At 39.4% G+C, this 18,596-nt stretch overlaps 1 protein-coding gene across 1 annotated transcript; it reads right to left on the reverse strand.

Annotated features, from left to right (window-relative positions):
- Nucleotides 1–196: 196 nt before the first annotated feature.
- Nucleotides 197–18,301, reverse strand: araf (A-Raf proto-oncogene, serine/threonine kinase). Its single transcript, XM_056375847.1, has 16 exons — nt 18,230–18,301; nt 16,174–16,388; nt 13,513–13,616; nt 12,894–12,996; nt 12,588–12,742; nt 11,634–11,732; nt 11,393–11,537; nt 10,765–10,792; nt 10,518–10,648; nt 10,146–10,348; nt 9,831–10,007; nt 9,288–9,334; nt 8,616–8,734; nt 8,371–8,502; nt 7,295–7,429; nt 197–6,979 (listed from the first exon to the last, which is right to left on the reverse strand). Exons 2-16 carry the CDS (start codon nt 16,282–16,284, stop codon nt 6,839–6,841), a joined length of 1,830 nt encoding a protein of 609 aa, XP_056231822.1. The 5' UTR covers nt 16,285–16,388; nt 18,230–18,301; the 3' UTR covers nt 197–6,838.
- Between the last annotated feature and the right edge of the window lie 295 nt (nt 18,302–18,596).

Genomic DNA, 18,596 nt, shown 5'->3' on the forward strand with positions numbered 1-18,596 from the left:
ATTTGACCCCGTTCAACCATCACTTAGTTCCTCTAAACACTCAGTCCTACAGCTGTGTTTAGCGAAAGTGTTATATGTAAAGTTACTCCTTGATATGCGTATTTAAGAGTTTCCATCAAGAAACTGACACAAACATTTGACCTGTCTCACCAAAAACCTACTTAATGAGACAAGCAGAGAAAGTTGAAAACAAGCATTTAACACAGAAGAATTTATTTATTTAAAGAATAAATCCTGCATCAATATTTTAAGACAAAAACTAAAAAAATACTAAGATTTCCTTTACACTTTAAAATAATTTTGTTCTTTTGAAACCAACACACAAAAATAGAAACAAGTACAATTTTTGTAATTAAAAAAAATGTAACTGTACACAGCAGAATATACCATTTATTGCAAACTGAACAACCCTGACACCTCATAAACTATTAACACAAATATTGTAATTCACCTACAGATATGAAAAGACCAAAAAAAAAAACAAAACAAAAACAACAACAAAAATAACTACTCCGATACAGCTCTCTCATCCTCTTCTGTTCTGAGACAAACAGCTGTGTTAAGACTGGTTTTCCCCCTGCGGTGCCCCTCCCTGTAAGTCTCCAGAGGCAGGACAGTATCTTGTGTGTGTCAGGAAGCCATTCAGGTCCATTTTAACAGGGATTTCCAGTAAGTGTGGCACTTTCTCCCTCCTCCGTTAGATACCAGGTGAACACAGTCCTCTTGGACAGCCTTTCACAGTCCCCGCTAACAGAAAACTGAGCCTTAATTATTAAATATCCGTTCTGAACAGCCGAACAGAGTCGTCCATTACAGCAAGTCCCTATGAGTGGCGATGCACATTTGTCACTGACTCACAGGAAGCCTGGTCTGACATTATTTTAAAGCATTCCTGATCTTGCACTATGGAGATCTTAAAAAAAGGACATTCTGCCCTTGCTATTGCTCAAAGGTTTTATAAAGCAGCTTGTTTAGAAAAGATCGTTTTGTTCCATTCAGCAGCTCATGCCATTCAAATATTCAAATACTTGTAAGCTACTCTTAAATATCACAGGACAGGCTCAAGTTTAACACACCACTCACCACAATAACAAGATACTTTTACAGTATTTTGAAGTGTTGCCATTAATAAATGCTATCGTAGTGAAACCCTATAAACAAAATGTTCCTAAAAAAAGTTTGATAACTAGTTTGTGCTCAAGATGTTTGAAGGTGCTATATGTAAGTTTTCTCTACCACCAAACACGGCGTCTTCTCGGGATCGGACGCCAGAGTGACTCACTATACAAGACGGGCCAGGGCGGGGCTAGCTGGTTAGCATGCTAACTTCAGTAGAAGAAAATAAGTAATAGACATAGAAACAAAAGAGTTAACATTGGTGTTGCTCTTGGTGAGTAAAGGAATGAAGTTTGATGCTGACCTCACGTTTATTCCAGACTGGTAAGGTGGGCAGCTGCTAATGCTAACGTTAGCAATGTCATAATAGCAAAAACTTACATATAGCACCTTTAAAGAACAGCTATTACAAATGCCCCTGCAGTAAATGAGAATTTATCAGAATAAAAGTAATTTGAAGGAACAGACAGTACCGTGCCTAAAAGAACATTCTGGTTGGAGAGACAACATTGAATGACAGAGTGAGCCCTCTGTCTCTAAACATTTCATCCACCTCAAAGAACTGCAGTTGCAGTTGCAATAAATAAGAGAAAGACAGAAGCAAAGTTTTTTACCAACCCTGGTTCAGAAATGCCCACCCCAACCCCCGCTGCTAAAACCAGTGTCCCCCTAAACCACAATCCACCAATACAACTGGAATGAGTAAGAGCATTTAGGGTTCCCAGCCCCTAGTTCGACAACATTAAATTTCAAGGTTTAATGACCGACACAAACATTAAAATCTGTTCCACTTCATGCTAAGTCTCATCACATACAGTATACAGAGGTTGTCAGCCAGTTAACAGTACACCAACCACCACCAGGAACATCACCCTCACACGGCTGCTGCTGGTGCAGCAGTTCAAATTTTTTTGCAAAAAACCATGACTCATTAGTATCATGAAGCTAATACTTCCAATTAGTCTGTACTGATCAACTCCAAAGCATAGTATCTGTGACCAACATTCATGAAGAAAGCTGGCTTGTTTTTTATTTTGTTTTTTTAATAGAATGCTTTCCTCAATGGTTACTTATAAATCCAGCAAAGGGGCCAGTGCTATGGAAATGTGAAACATCTAGAGAGACTTTGGTTGAAAATCCTCAAAGAGCTGAGACAATCTGAAGGAAGGTGTTGCTCTTTCTTCACTCAATATTTGTTGTCTAATAAGGTCCCTTTAGTCACTGTTCCCGGGCTTTTGATCATACCACACAATCTACATGAGCAAATGGAGTTTCCAAGCTTTATAACAGCTGCTTATTGGACCTTGGGGTGAGATTATTTTTCCAATGCTGCTGTTTCTAAGGTCAAGAATCAACATGCATGATAATTCCTTGTTGTGCTCAAGTGCTCAAGAAATGAAAAACTGAACATCCACAATCCATGACAATAGTGTTGGCTGTTGATAAGCCTCAGAAACTATCATTATCCACATTTCTACTTCTATGTATTGTTTGCTTTTTCAAAAATTAACCACATCTATTCAAACAGTAAACTGTACTGTCAGTGTGTCCTTGAGCAAGTGGAATCAGCACAGGAGTGTGACTGGCTGACTGACTATCAGGTATGAAAATACTGACTGAACCTCCTGCTCTGCTAATGGTACTGACAGCATGACTGAACAAGTACGGCTTCTATTTGTTTCTGAAAATCTGACGACTTCAGACATGTCACTTTCTACTGAGAGCATTTCTGACAAGACAAAGCAGATGCCAAATGATATTCTATTGAAGCTTTTAAGAAATACAGTCCGTCCCACTAGTGTCACAGATTAAAGAAGCTGAGAGAAAAAGCAGCTCCGGGCTTGGTTCAGCACAAAGTCCCGCCTCCATGTTCACGTTTGATGGTTCCACACTGGTAAATAGTGATTTTGCATGGCATTATCAGTAAACCATGAAAGGGCTTAGCCCCATCCCCAAACTGCTAATTATTCCCTGTGATAACTTAAATCTCATGAAACATTGTGCTCTAAATTGGGAGCAGTGTTTCACAAAAGTCTACGCCCTGATCAACAAGGCACAGGTTGTCACATCCAACAACTGGAGCAGCACAGTGATGTTAGCTGAACCCTAAAGCTTCCTCATTGTCAACCCACGGTCATTACACAGCAGAGACACTGACCTCTAAAATACAACTGTGCGAGAAGGCACCACACACCATTGCAGTTCCTCCATCATTACTGGGGAAGATCTTTATGCTGCTGTAGCCTTTGTTTTGACCTTGTATTATAGTTTTGTAAGGCAGCTTGTTTTAATCATTTCAGCTTAAGTTATGACACATCCACGTTTACTGGAAAGTTATTGCATCATAAAGCTGTTTACACCTCAGCGCTGACTAAGGGGTCAAATCCTAAACAAAAGACGCCCAAGGAAACAAACTGAATATATTTACCACGTTAGCCAAAAGACAACAGCAACTAGTTACGGGCCTAACCCAGAGATAACTCTGTGAGTAACATGATAAACAAATCACTTTTTGGTTCCTCGATTCTTTTTCAGAGGTGAGAGCAGGAGAAGGTGTAGAGAATACGGACGGACGGACAAGCTCGGCCATGAAACAGAGGACAGCGAAACACTCAATCACAGTGATACAAACAGATTTTGATGTTGAGAACAGCAACTTCAAGTTTCCTTCAGGCTCTTGTTTGAAAATGACGACACGCATAAACCAAAACCAACGACTGGTAAATGCTCAACTGGCCAAGTACTACATGAACAGGTGGATGATATTTGCTTGTTCAAACAAAGTGCTTGCCCAATTCTTTAGTGTCTAAAACTCCATTTTCATCATTGGAATTGATGACAAGTGGGTCATACAATTTTCAAAATTTTCTGAAATCAATTCAACAGTCACACTCACTTTAAACAGCCATTGGCCAGGTGGAAGCAAGCACAATTTGAAATTCTCTTTCAAGCTTTTTTCATTCTTCACACAATTACTTTCATCACAGTTTGGGGTCCATTTTTATGATCCAAAGCTCATGGTCTAATGTGTATTTAGGGCGTGTCTAGGTCACTTTTGCTATGTAACATGGAAAAAACAGTTGCTGCTCCAGGCCTATGGTCCAAAAGGGTTGTCCTTACTGTCTTAATTAATCATGGGACTGTTTTAGGTGTAACATGCAATAAACCAATCATAGTGCCATCTCCCAGTCCCTTTAAAAGCCAGGCGGGCTTGCACCTTGGTGGATTGCCATTATAATGGTGCAGTATTTCACACAGAGTTAGATTCTATTTGTGGTCAGTCGATCACATATATCACATTTTGTGACTGAGCAGTGAGCCCAATCCTGACCAACGAGACCAAGCCCTTTAGTGTCTGCAATCATGCAATAATGCATCTCCAACAACCATTAAATGTCTGCATGTGCATGAATGCATGAAATATAGGAGCTAATCCAGGGTGCAACATTTGAGGGGATTAAGAATAAATATTAAGACAGGACTGCAAAAGACTTATTGAAGCTCTGTGCTATGGCAATTGACTGCACTCCAAGTCTGTCATCCTCTAGGTGCAGAAAAAAACTGAACAAAAAAAGTCACTAAATGTAGCAGCAATACAACTAACCATTAACATTAAGACTGCATCTCACTGTCTGTCAATTCCTCATTAGGCTAAAAAGGACAATCATTTAGAAAACAACCAAAGTAAAAGCCATCTCATCTGCAATCTGAAGCGTGACGACATTGTGAGTTCAAACTAGTGAAAAGGAATCTGTGGAAAGTCTTGAGAGTTCCTTCAATCTGTCGCTGTTCTCTCATGAGACCTGTAATGTCTTTGCCTCGTATGTACATGTCTTTATCACTGTGGGGGTAGACTAACGAGTGGAATTGGGAGTTAGGGTTAGCAGTAGTAGTTATAGAATCAATCACCACCGAGGTAGTGGTCTGCTGAGAGCCCCTAATCTGAACTTTCTTAATAACCTTACAAACATTTTATTATTCCAATGGGTTTTAGGAGTGCTGTGATGACCTAACTGATGTTTTAAAAGGTTTTCCCTGTACTGGCAAAAATAAAATGTGTGGGGGAACACTTTTTGAATATTCTGACTTGAAAATGTTGAATATCAGAATGATCCGTCTGTATACACTTCAAGAATATTGGTCCTTACAACTTAATCCTGTATTCAGTCTGACTGAGCTGAAAAATACCAGTGGTGTCGGGTAAATAACACAACTTACATGAAATCAATGTTTTAGGAATTGATAGTGTGTTAAGATGAAGCACTGTTCTGTTTTTTTATTTTATTTTTTTTTTATATTTTTGAAACCAGTTAAACTTGGCCTACTGTTTTGTTCCCGTTCAATGATTTTTAAGACTAGAGGATAATGCAAATTCTCTACAACAGTGTTGTAATAGACTAATGTGTTGATTTGGATCTACAGCAAATTTTGACCACATCCTACTGGGTCAGCTGTTCAACTTCCACATGTCAAATGCTCTTTTGGCGTTTGACTTTTTATTAGTCCACTGCAACTTCAATGGAAACACTGGTTGGTGATTTAAAAGAATGGGGTGCCTGCTTGATGACAAGTGTTGGAAGACAAGGTCATTTTGATTTGCAAAGATCCACCACTTGTGTTTTTCAAGCCTTTCACTGCTGTTTGTATATGCAGAGAGTTTCATCAAAGCAATTATTATTTTTTTATTTCTTACTAAAACTTTTTTCATAGTTCAGTGTATGAAGTTGCCAACATCTTCTGGGCTTCTAAAAGTTTGAGCGTCATCTTCCTCTGCCTCCTCATGTTGGTTTGTTGTAAATATATATTGCTTGTGCAAAAGCAGTAAATACTGGATGTCCCCATTGAGACTAAGACAAAATGCCCAGTCTTTCAAACAGGCACATGGTCTGCTTTCAAATCACTAGCAGTCTGAAAGGGGCGCATGACGACTGAGCATTTGAAGTATGTCAGCTAATCAGGTGACCTGAATCGACTGCCCCAGCATCTTGGTCAGGCTAAACTGATTAAAATCTTTGACTGGGATCACAGTGCTCTTCAAAGGTCAGAGTAAGAATATTTTACTACTGAAAATGGGCAGCGCAATTTTGCATTGCACGTGTAAAACATGATACTTTTTTACATTTTTGTCAAAAATCAACATACCTCCCAGTAAGAAAGAGTGTCTAATGCAAGTCAACCTGATGAATTTCCTCGGCCTGATAAGACGCATTTTAACATACTTCTAAACACAGTAGACCATTTTTTTACTTAATGAGCAGATCATTGTGACTTATATAAAGGAAAAGAACATTCACTATCACACCAAGCAACATGTTCCTAAGCAACATGTTGCTTAATGTGATAGAAACTGACCGGAAAAGACAAAGACTCTCAACAGTTCCTTGGGTCCTGCGCTGTGTGGGACACAGGTTACTTCTTATAACATTTAGACACTGATGTCCTGGGGTTAATGATGTCCCTCACTTATAATCGCTTTGGATAAAAGCATCTGCCAAATGAGTACATGCAAATGTCTGCCAAATGTGTCAATGTAAATGTTAAGGTTATTTCTGCAGTTTGTTACTGAGTTTTGTGCTGAGTGGTGCAGCTCCAGGGCTTTGCAGGGGCAGACAGTGAGTTGGGTGGTGGTCTGTCAGGGCAGCCAGCTGTGGCCTCTCTGAGACACAGGTGTGCTGTGGTTGCGGACAGGGTGACAGCCTCTCTGCCCAGTACTGCAGGGAGCTTAGAGGGGCATCAGCCTGGTGGTGTGGAACAGGAGGGGATTCAGGTCCTCAGCGTGAACAGCCCGATGGAGTGAAGGCTCTGAACGACTCCGCTCGATTTTTGGCAGCAGGTCTTGCACCTGCTCGATGGCCACCAGGATCTGATGAAGGAAAACCAAATGTAAGGAAAACTGTCAACATAAGATTTAAGTATGGTGTCCATATACATGTCGTTGTCACTCTCAGGTCTGGATTTTACAAAGAACTGATGTTGTGCAAAATTTACTAACAGCTTATATATGGACATTTAAAGCATTAAGCAATTAAATTAACTGAAATAAGAAAATTCTTTTTAGAAGCACTTTTGAGTGGAATCCATGTATTTCCACCATTTTTAAAAAGACGCGTGAGCAATGACAGCTCGTAGCAGTTGAAACACTAGCTGAGATTACATCAGTAACTTATACACCACTCACCTGGGGAAACAGGGGCCTCTCGTCACGTGTGAACTTCAGGCAGTCAATGATGAGCCTTTTCATTGACTTGGGTGAGGTACTATACAGCTTACTGAGGTCTGGAGACAAGTAACCACGTCCAACCATAAAGATTATCTGAAAAAGAAAACATAAAGGAGGTCGTTACTGAAATATGACAGTGTTATTCATGAAGGGAAAGAAAGCCAGTATCACTAACTTGAGTTTCTATAAAGAGAACAGATTGGAAAGTTTGCCACCAGGTGTTAAGTCTTCATTTGATACAGCTGGAGAATCTAAGACAAACACCATATTATAATCTGTGTCCCTCCATCTCTTGGTCAGTTAGTGAAACTTTTTGGTCCAGAGTGAATTATTGCAACAATGACATTGTTACAGACAGTCATGGTTTCCATTGGATGAATCATGATGACTTTGAAGCTGCCCTGACTATCTATCTAGTGCCACCATGAAATCAAAACAATGTGGTACATTGTGTAGTACATGTGGGCCCGGCTATAGTAGGCCAAACATTAACACGCGTGCTGGTACTGGCTGCTACTCCAACGCTCTGTGGTGTGTGCGTCAACCTAACTTGACATGGCTGTAAATCTATTCCAGCCACGATTGGTTCGGCGCAGAGCTATTCTCATTATCTTTGGCTGTTCTTGTTCTCTGTCAAAACATGGATGAACGAGTTCTATCGACGTCGTATCGACCATGTCTTATGTTTCTATTAAGGAAAAGTTATTTCGCAATAATTATCTTTATCGTTTTATCGCCCAGCCTTACTGCCAACTGTACCGAGTGAAACACAAAACCAAGCTGGAGATACAGAAATCCTTTTTTCATCCTTTAAATGAATTCTTTTGCCTCTACACATGTAGAATGTGGTGTAGGTTGTAAGCATGTCACCCAAATACACTCCAGCTAAGAACCCTAACACAGTAGTGTTTATGCGTATTCAAAGTGTGTTTAATCATCATGCTTGGCAAAAACTTCAGAAAGATTAATTGGATTAATCAGATATTCTGCTTTAGATTGAGTGAGTGTTAACACAAAATAGAGTGTGATGTCACCTGGTCTCTGTTGTTGATATTGGAGTAAGGCAAGGTCCCTGACATCAGCTCAAACAGAACTACTCCGTAGCCATATACATCAGACTGGAACGTGTATGGGTTGCTGTCCTGCATTCGGATTACCTCAGGGGCCTTTCGGGAAAAAAAAGAGGAAAAAACTCATTCGTCAATTCGTCCTTCATCTGGTATAAAGGATGTCTATGTGTCGAAACAAAGTCATTACATACATTAAACGAGACACTTACCATCCAGAGAATAGATCCACTAGGCTGTTCCACCTGTTGAGAACCGCTCCACCGAGACTTCACCGTGGCCAAGCCAAAGTCACCTATCTTTACAGTCCAGCCCTCATGAAGAAAAATATCTAGCAGCAGAGCTCAGGAAATGTCACATCAGACAGCTGGTATACATATATTCATGGTATTAACTATCACAAAAGCCATCAACAAGCAAGGAATTATGAGAAGAGAGAGCTGTAGAAAGGAAACTACTCAACTACATTTTTAACTAAATAGAATAATTTTGTCAACCAAAATCGGTAAAAAGTTTGTTTCGATTTCATTGTCTAAATTCATTTGAAGACTGTGAAAATTCAAACTCTTACACTGTTGACCCAATATAGATGCTAACACATATAAAGCTATAAGTCCAACATTTTACCCTGATGTGTTTCATTTAAAATCCAAAGCACCACAAAATACAAACAAAAATATAACCATCTTACTGTCGTTATATGTATCTGCCTATTTAAAAGTTATGATTAATGTCTGTGGTTTAACCTTTGCTAGCTACAGAACATGGTGTTTAAAATTGTCTTTGTGGTTATTGACTGAGTCGACAGCGCTCTACGCTCACACACCGCAAACACAGGTCTCTCTTACAAAGTTCTAAACTGGCAGTGGACAATAAAAGGATACTGTTTGACTTCAGATCTCGATGAATTATGTTCTTTGCATGAAGATAACTGAAAGAGGGAAAAAAAAAAAATCAAAATCATTGATTTCATCTGCCTAAGGGAACAGACAGAGCAGCAAATTTTGGAAAGACCCAACTCCACTTATTGCATCCTGCACAATGTTAAAAAAGGTGGTGCTAAGTCGTCAGCTTTCCCACAGGCTCTTACAGTATTAACAGTCTTTACTTTTACCATTACTGCCAGTCTGGCGCCTGCACTATGTCTCTTTTTTTTTTTGCTTTCAAACCATATGTGAAACAAGTTAAACAAACTTTTAACAGATGTAAGCTAGGAAAGTTTAAAATTCATGAAATGTACAAGTGATGCATCTCAGAATAATTTATCTGTAAAACCAAAACTAACAACTACTTATTGCAGATTGCACAAAGTTGTGCAATGGAAAAAACACCTCATCAACTGACAGTTGATGTGTTGAATATTTCAGAAAGGGTGTAAATAGTGAGTAAGTGGTGATGGTGAAATGGAATCTAGCAGCAGGTCTTACTCCATGCCCTGTGCTGTCTGTCTGGCCACATCAATGCGCCGCATAGTGTCAAACTTGGTTTCTGTGACATGCAGATGGCGATACAGGCTGCTGCCTTCACACCACTGTGTGATGATGGCAAAGTTGGGTTTAGTCATGTAGCCCATGAACAGCAGGATGTTGACGTGGCGGGTCTTCCTGCAGAGAACAGGTGATAATTGGTCAATGGTGCCCATACAGTTATAATGATGACCCACTAAATTGGTTTGAAACCTTTTTCAAGCACCAAAAATCAGTGAAAATCCTTGATGAAGAGGGTGAAGATGCACTACTGACCGTAAGACCTGCATTTCATTTTTGAAGGCCTGTAACTGCTCAGGCGTCGGCTCTGTGACTTTAAGGATCTTGATCGCCACATCTCCGTGCCATTTTCCCTTAAACACCGTTCCAAAGGAGCCAGCACCTATTCTCTTCTGAATGGTGACTTCTCGAGAGTGGACCTCCCAGTAGTAACTTGAGTCTCTGTAGCCCCCTCGGTGCTGAAACAACACATGGACTGAATGTTATGAACTACTCCTTCAAACTATAAGTAAATCCTGTTACTTTTTTGTGAAAGGATTCTTCAAGGGTTTTCCAGCTACTATTAACTCATTACACACCTGTCTGAATATAATCAAGGACCTGTGAATAAGGCTAAGGACTACCTACCACTTTCTTTTTGTCGTCAGATGAGGAGGGCTTTCGCTCCTTGTGCTCTGAAGGGGACTTTGGTGGTCTCCTACCTGGAGAGCCAAGAGAAGAGGGTGGGCTGGTGGAGGGCTTCGGTGAGGGCTCAGGACCTGCGGAATTGAGAGGCAGCAGAATAACAAAATGTGTAGGATTACAAAATGTGTAAGATTACAAACTGCCACCAAATATTCAAACAGGCAAAGGGAAAAAATTATCAAAAACGCACCCATTGTGTTGTTGAATTTTAGTGCTTCCTAAAAGGAGGAGAAACAGAGCACAGTTAATTCACATTTGAAAACTTGAAACTTAAATAAATTTAAATAAAAGTGTTATTATCAATGATTTTCATTCCTACTTCAGAAAGATCAAACATTTCAAGAAGAATTTCCTGATAGTTCTAGTTGTTTCGCCCATTACAAAACAAGTCTGATTAGCATGTGGTTAATTTTCTTTGACCATATCCTGTTGGTTCTGCTTAAGTGTATACAAAGCACCCTGTACTAAAACTCAATTTTTTCACTGGCAGACAACTGTGGAACAAAATAATTATTCAAAGCATATTTAACCTATAATGTTTCCTGTAATTGAGCTGCAAAGTACTTCGGATGGATTGGAATGGGTGATGGATGAAAATATTTTACACACAACAGACACTCCTCAACGTCCAGTTTCTGTTTTCTGTAATCGCTAAACTGAGCCAACTAATGGGGAAGCTATTCTGACTTATAAAACTGTATTTACCCTGATAGGTGAGAAAACAAGCGGGTAGGTTAGTAGATTAAATAGTAGTCAGTAGATATAATTGGATCCTCTTGTAACAATAGCAACCAATCAAAACATGGGTGAACACTGACCTCTATGATGCTTGCACCCACAGGGCCCACTGTGCTGACCATATGAACATTGGGAGTGGAGGTGGAGCGGTGTCTCTGTAGAGACTGGCCATCTCCGCCAGGCATGGGGAAGCGAAAGGCTGAGGTTGGGGACAAGAGGTCCATCCTGTGTGATGAATTGAAATAGTCAACAATTTGTATCTGAATATCAGTTCCACAGGCTTTTTAATTTGAATATCATTTGTTGAGTGTGGGAGCTTACCCAGCGGGCTCTGGGGTTAAGGCTAGGTTGCTCTGTGATGGGGAATTTTCTGGCAATAATATCCGTGGGTACTCATCTGTGCAAGGATTAGGATAACACCTGGATAAAACAGAGGGCAAAAGTGATGGGATGAAACTGAAGAGACATAATGAAACAAACGTCAGATGAAAGACTTTCGGTTGGTGAGGCTCTGGTTATGTGAAGTTTATGCTCTTTTATCCTGACTCGAACATGAAACCCAGCTAACAACCAGAAACCACAATCTGATAAGCACACTAACTGAGCAATTCAGTGGCTGGTGTGTTTTTTTTTCACAAAAACTGGGATAAAAAATATATATCAAAATCCATTTTTGATGACTAAGGAGATTTTAATGTGACAAAATTAACATTTGCAAACAGAAACTACTATTATTACTACTTAAACACGTAAAAATTACATAGAAATTGAAATCTATCAATCTGTTGATTTAAAAGACAAGCTTTTATACCATCATGCTCATCTGTGGATCCTTGTCGTTGGATAAGGGCTGCATTTCTTTCTTGATTTTAATCCAAATTCCCTTCACTATAGCACCACCTTTCACCATGCTGTGGTTATGTTTTTTCTTCTAATATCTTTGTTCTCCATGTCTGGTCATAAACTCTGTTTTTGACCTCAGAAACAGTACCATAAACTCCAGACAACAGTGAAAACTCGTAGGTTTTAATGCTTTTTTTGTTCAACACTTCCACATTCCATCTATTTATAACAGGTGCGGTTTTATTTTGATCAAATATATTTGAAGAAAAATTCCGGAAATTCAGCTTTACCCCATATCGCACCTATGCTTGGTCTGGAAGACCTGCTAAAGAAACATTGGCAGGTTGGAAAATAACTTTTGCCCTTGTTGGCATCGTATGACTAGAAAGGCATTTGGTGCCCATGATAATGAATGCTTCTTCTCCAACTCACCGTTTGCTCACGGTATCCATGTCCACGCACACAGTTGGGACCTTGCTGCTACAGTGCTGGTGAAATTTGTAGCCACATGTCTGACATCTGAAGCCATTAAAAAGAAACTTGTGGCAAAAATCACAGTAAGCTAGCTTGAAGAAGGTTTTCCGTACCTGCACAGACAAAGAGTATTCATTATACATTAGATAAACAATAATTAGGTGTATTTTCCAAGTTCATTTTTCAGGTTGGCATTCTGTGAGTATAAGGTACGGTATATCAGGTACAGAAAAATCAGGGTATGCGTGTTTGCCAGCTACTTACAAAGTTGTGCATGGTGAGAGGAATATCATCCAGGACCTCGACTAAAAGCTCTTCTCCAACCAAAGGAGTGATGTCTGTGTCCCAGTCTGTCAGTCTCTTGCGACTGGAGAGGCAAAGACACAAAAAAGCAATCATACAAGAGGTTGACAAAACAACAGATTTCTTTAAGCCGCCAGCTGGATGCGGGCATGGCATGCAAAGATACCTCAAATGCTGTCAGCTACCTACAGGAAAACTGTAAATTACCCAATTTTCTAACTCCTCAAAATGGCCTGTTTTCTATAAAATTTTCATTCTATTTTAGTTTTTTTCTTATTTTTTTTCTTTTATTTTTTTGTACCATTTAAGGTTAGGCACTGGACTTGAACTGCTTACATTTAAACACACTTAACTTAAACAGACAAAATTAGTCTGCACCACAATTCATAATCTGTCTTCAGTCGTAATATTCCATGAATGCATTAACAAACCACACTGTACAATATGTAGCCCAGGGACTTGTGGACTGTGAAAAGTTTTTGCAGTTGCCTCTTGAGATTTTATGAAGGTGATGAGAAATGCAACCCATTATCCCTGTATAGTGTGGGTGGACATCCACCAGACAGTGAGACCATCTTACCCCTCTAGAAGGCGGAATACAGCACAGCAGTCTTGGCTTAAGCCTCTCACTTTCAACGCTTTGTCTAGACTCTCGTGCACCGTCTGTCCCTGGCGAACATTCACCTGAGAACAAGAAACCATATTTGGACAAGAGTGGCATTGAAATGACATTTACACAGGTAACATGGAAGCATACTTAAAGTACTGATAAGCAAAAATGACAGTCACATATTGAGTTAATGCTGACACTACAAATGATTCATATTGTGACAGACAACTTCCATCAGACTAGAACTTCAGTCCATTGTACAGATATTTTTTTCCCCCAAACAATGTTACATTCCTGTTCTGACCACAGCTGCTAGTTCCATGATGATATTACTACACAAGATTTTTAACAAATATATAGCATACTCCGCATACTGCTGGCCTGGTACCTGGAAGTTGCTTTCCCTTGTCCAATTCAAAGGTCTAAGGACAGAAGGTGTTGAGGTAAATTTGTGATTTTTCATATTGGGGTTGAGCGGTATCCAATTTTTGATACTTTTAAACCTCCCCCAAAATTTTCTGCGGTATACAGTATCACCAATATCTGCTATATCATTTCCTGCCACAAGATGGCTGTAGTGGACTTTAACTGTGATCTTATGTTAAATTAACATTTTTAACATGTCTTTATGTTCATTCAGTGTTTCTCATGAATTATCTAGAGGGCAGTCCACCAATTGTCCCACCACAGTTTCATAAAAAACTAAAATTCATTCACACTAAAATAAAATAAAAGATGTTAAATGTTGTGTTTTGTGCCACAGCTTCACTGTAGAGCAGTACACACCACATCAATTTGCTCAGTCTCTCCTCGCTCTCTCTCTTAGAACACACTGACAACAGAACAGATCCCTCTGTCAGTCCGACAGGCCATCAGGAGGGCCGGGAGAAATTCCAACAAAATTCTATCTAGTTGTCTGTCAGCCTCTTTACCAGCCCCCTCTATCTGCTTGTCATTTGGGGTGCGCTCCTTCTGAGGAGAAGCTGTCATGTGACGTGCAATTATGATCACTTCTAAATACCTAGATAGTTTGTTAATCGTTTCTGACACGTTATTCATTTGAAAAAGTACATTGTTGACAAAAGATTCTGTGTTCACTTTCATAGCATCTTCAACCACACAGACAGTGGTGGTGGACACTCTTAAGGCATTTATTATGGCCTATATATGTGCACATTGTGCAGCAGAATTTTCTCATGATGGTGGTGAAACAAATAACGTTGCAACCGTATTAGCACCCAAACGTATGGGCTATATAAATAAAATTTGACTTAACTTGACATATACATCTATATTAATTTCACATATATATTCATCTCTAACACAGTAATATAAAGCAGACCTGGTACATAGTGTTGTTGTTGATTTAATTCAGTCAGTAAAGTTCTCATGGCTTATTAAATTATGGCTTAGAACAGTGGTTCCCAACCTATGGACCGCTGATGGGCCAGGGGCCACTGATGTTTCACTGCTGTGAAGTTATTGCGAGTGGGCTGACAAATAATTTGCAAAACATACAATTTTTTAAAACAAAATGGTTTTTAAAAACCTTAAAATAGTTTGAAAAAAAACTCAGTCTTTTCTTTTTTTCTTTATTAAGTCCTATCACTGTGATGAGCCAATGATAAGAGCTTCAATGTTGTCGTTGTCATTTGACCACATTATATACTTGCTTGTTATCTCTGTCTGATTGTGTGCTTACAGATTACACCCATGGTAAAAACTGGGGAATCAATAAGTGATCTCTCTCAGTCAAACAAAAATAAAAATTGAGCTTCCTATATGTTTCCCCTGCTCTCAGTTCAGCTCTGAATGTTTTGATTGTTATCATTAAAATAAAAAGTGCTATAATACATGAAAAATGTAATACATAAAACATGAAATCTATGTCTGATAGGAATTTTAACTCAAAGAAGTGAAAAATGGTGGCAGGCACCATCTGTGAAACCTGACACCAAGAGACCACTGGCATACTCATTACCGTGTTGTGAAAGATGTCAAATTTTGAGTGAATAATTACACTTCCAACAAACAGTGGTGGTAACTGTCAACTAGGGCTGCAACAATAACAGCATAACCACAATACTGGAGTCATGTGATGCCAACTGCAGGGCTAAGTTCATTACTGTCATAACTACTTCTTTTTTCCTTTTGTATTTCATTTTTGCCAATATGTTTGTGTGTTTGTTTGTGTGTGTGTGTGAGAGAGTGAGTGAGGGAGAGAGCAGGGCATGGACGGATTGAATTGAACTGCACGAACCTCTACAGTAAGGCAACAGAGCTAATCACTACTTTAGACATCTTTTATGTTTTTATAAGAAGTGGAAATTGGACTACGAGTTATAGTTATACGAGTTATAGTAGAATATCCCCCCTCGCTCTTCCCCTCCTGTATCTGTACATTCACCCATCTATCAACTATCGCAGATAGTGTTGTTCTTTTGGAAGGGTTGGTGGGGAGTACGTCATTGGCCAAATTGTGGGGAAACATTGCTTTTTCCACACGGTAATAAAAGATCCATAACATCACAGCCCTACTGTCAACTATCCACTTCTCACATTTTTATTCATTGAATGTATTGCATGCCACTACATCATTAACAAAGAGAAGTATAGAGCCAATGATCTCACCACTGTCCTCTGTTTGTTGGGGAGGTAGACTCGGATGGTGCCCCCACCTCGGGGTACGTCCTCCGGACTAGTCTCCCCCGAGGAGGAGTAGGAGGAAGAGGTGGAGGACATAATGACAGGCAAGAGGAGCTGGGGGATGTAGCACTTGCACTGCAACCTAAGGACAGCTTCATGCACAGAGTGGGGTCCAGAGGAGTTGGCTCTTTACTTAGAACCTGTAAGAACATGGACACAATATACCTTTTGTAATTATTGGGACTGATTTTTGAGGCAAAGGGGCATTTTCTGTCCTAGATATTAGGGCTACACAATATATGGTTTTGGCATAGTCATCACAATTTGACCATGCTCATTAGTCACATCACAGGATGAGCAGTATCAAGTATCTCTTGCTACAACTTTTGTGTTGCTTGATTCAAAAGTAAACTACTTTACTCTGATTTAAACATTCATGGATACACAGTTTGTTGCTAGTGAGTGACATGCAGGCTCTGCACGCACAGAGAACCACCAATATTAGTCATTGTTGATGAGTTTATCCAAAAAAACAACAAAAAACAAGGGGAGAATAGCACAGAACAGGAAGGTTTGGTTGCAAAAAGAAAAGCAATGTCAGTTTTATGGAATTATTTGGGCTATGGAAAGGTTGATACTGGCCTAAAACAGTAATGCAAGTCTTCTGGTGCAAATTCCTGTATCGCAATATATATCGCAGATATATGGATCCCCCTCCTAACATATCAACTATAAGAATCCAACATAGCACACACTCATGTCTTCATTAACATTAGCAATGTACAGTATAATAATAATGTACAAATGCCACATTATACACATACGTAAAAGGAATATGACGTAAATAAAAACATGGAGCAGACTGATTATTGGGAGAATTAGTTGTTCATGACTATTGAAATATGAATAAAGGAAAAATACATCAAATTAAGAGCGCATCCTTTCTCAACACTGTACTTAGTTATATGGAGAGAAAGTGATGCAAGACACTATAAATACATATCTCGATGTGATCTCGATAGATAACAAAAATCACCAGTCCGCCGGACAGCAGCCACAACGGACACTTTAAAATCTTGAATTCATAACGTTATTGAAACTATGTTTGCCCGATGGATGCATTAACTAGGGTAAACCAGATAAAGTCGTGAAGGCTTCTTAGTGATTCTCACATAGGTAACAACCTTTGTCCCTGAAGAGGAAAACTTTTAACGTAATTACCCGAGTTTTAAATCATGTCTGTTCATACACGAGAGAATGACACGTAACGTTACCGAGTATTAACGTTACATCTGTGTAATTTAGCGGCACAAACGACAACGCTTTATACAACTAAGATATCTCACATAACAAATATCAACTTTCCCTGACGTAACCTACCACGTTAATAGGCCGAGAGTTAAATTAATGTTGAAATGAAGCACTGACAGTCAAAGCTGCAAACTTGCTAACTACTCGCGTGATGCTAATGCTAGCTGACGTTGGCCAGTTAGCTTACCATAGGATTTGCCTGCTATGCAATATGACATTTCGAGTTTTGGGAGGCCACGTTTCACTCGGGGCGCCAATTAAATGACTTTCGCTAACTAGTCAACTGCTTTTAAATATAGTAGTAAGTAGGTACGAAGTGACATAGTGGCGATATAATGCTAACGATGCAAAGTTATCAGAGCTTTTGTAAACTCCTCTCTGCTCCATTTAAAACTAGCTAGCTAGCTAGCTAGTTAGCTAAGCGCCGACGGGAGCGCTAAAGGAGATTATCTAGCTAACTCAGTGGCTAGCTTACTTTAACACTTACTGTGTACCGCTTTGGTGCTAACGTTACTCCTAACCAGCTAACGTTAGCCAACTTGGAGAAGGGGGGGCTACCACCGCGTCAGTTTGTTGGCTACTTTTAGTGTCTTCCCAAAATACTCAACCGTGACTTATCTACCTGACATGCATAAAACAACACGATACAGTTGGTTCAATACATGTCATAAAAACAAAACATCTTCCCACCAGTGTTTTGTTACAGTTTGGATACAAGATACACTCTTACCTGTAGCAGCCATCTTGAATTCTCTCAATCTGAAGTCGGATCTGTCAAGAACTTCGGGGAAAGCGGAAAACCTCCGAAATGCTCGGTCTTCATTGGTTAATTCTTGTAGCTTCGTCCTTTCATTTGACAACACCAACTGTTCTTGTAACGGACAGGAGTTCTCAATCAGTATAGTTGTGTAATGTAAACTAACTACATACATTTTTGCAGCAAAAAAGAACCAATATAAATAAGTTAATATATTTGAAACATACTTGCTTGTTATTTATACACTTGAGTATATATTTGCAAATCCTTTATGTTTGCTCATGTATGTAGAGAAGAACGTGTGTTTTTATTCTCCACTAAATACAAAATACCACTAGAA

The sequence above is a fragment of the Seriola aureovittata genome, chromosome 5 (assembly GCF_021018895.1).
Source record: "Seriola aureovittata isolate HTS-2021-v1 ecotype China chromosome 5, ASM2101889v1, whole genome shotgun sequence".
Taxonomy (NCBI): Eukaryota; Metazoa; Chordata; class Actinopteri; order Carangiformes; family Carangidae; genus Seriola; species Seriola aureovittata.

Bases quoted from the DNA above. Each gene is read 5' to 3' on its own strand.
- araf (XM_056375847.1), bottom strand. From the start codon at position 16,284: ATGTCCTCCACCTCTTCCTCCTACTCCTCCTCGGGGGAGACTAGTCCG. The intron at 10,008-10,145 runs GTCAGTAGTGCA...TGTTCTCTGCAG, and splicing joins AATGAAATGCAGGTCTTACG to GAAGACCCGCCACGTCAACA. The intron at 8,503-8,615 runs GTAAGTGTCTCG...TTTTCCCGAAAG, and splicing joins GTGGATCTATTCTCTGGATG to GCCCCTGAGGTAATCCGAAT.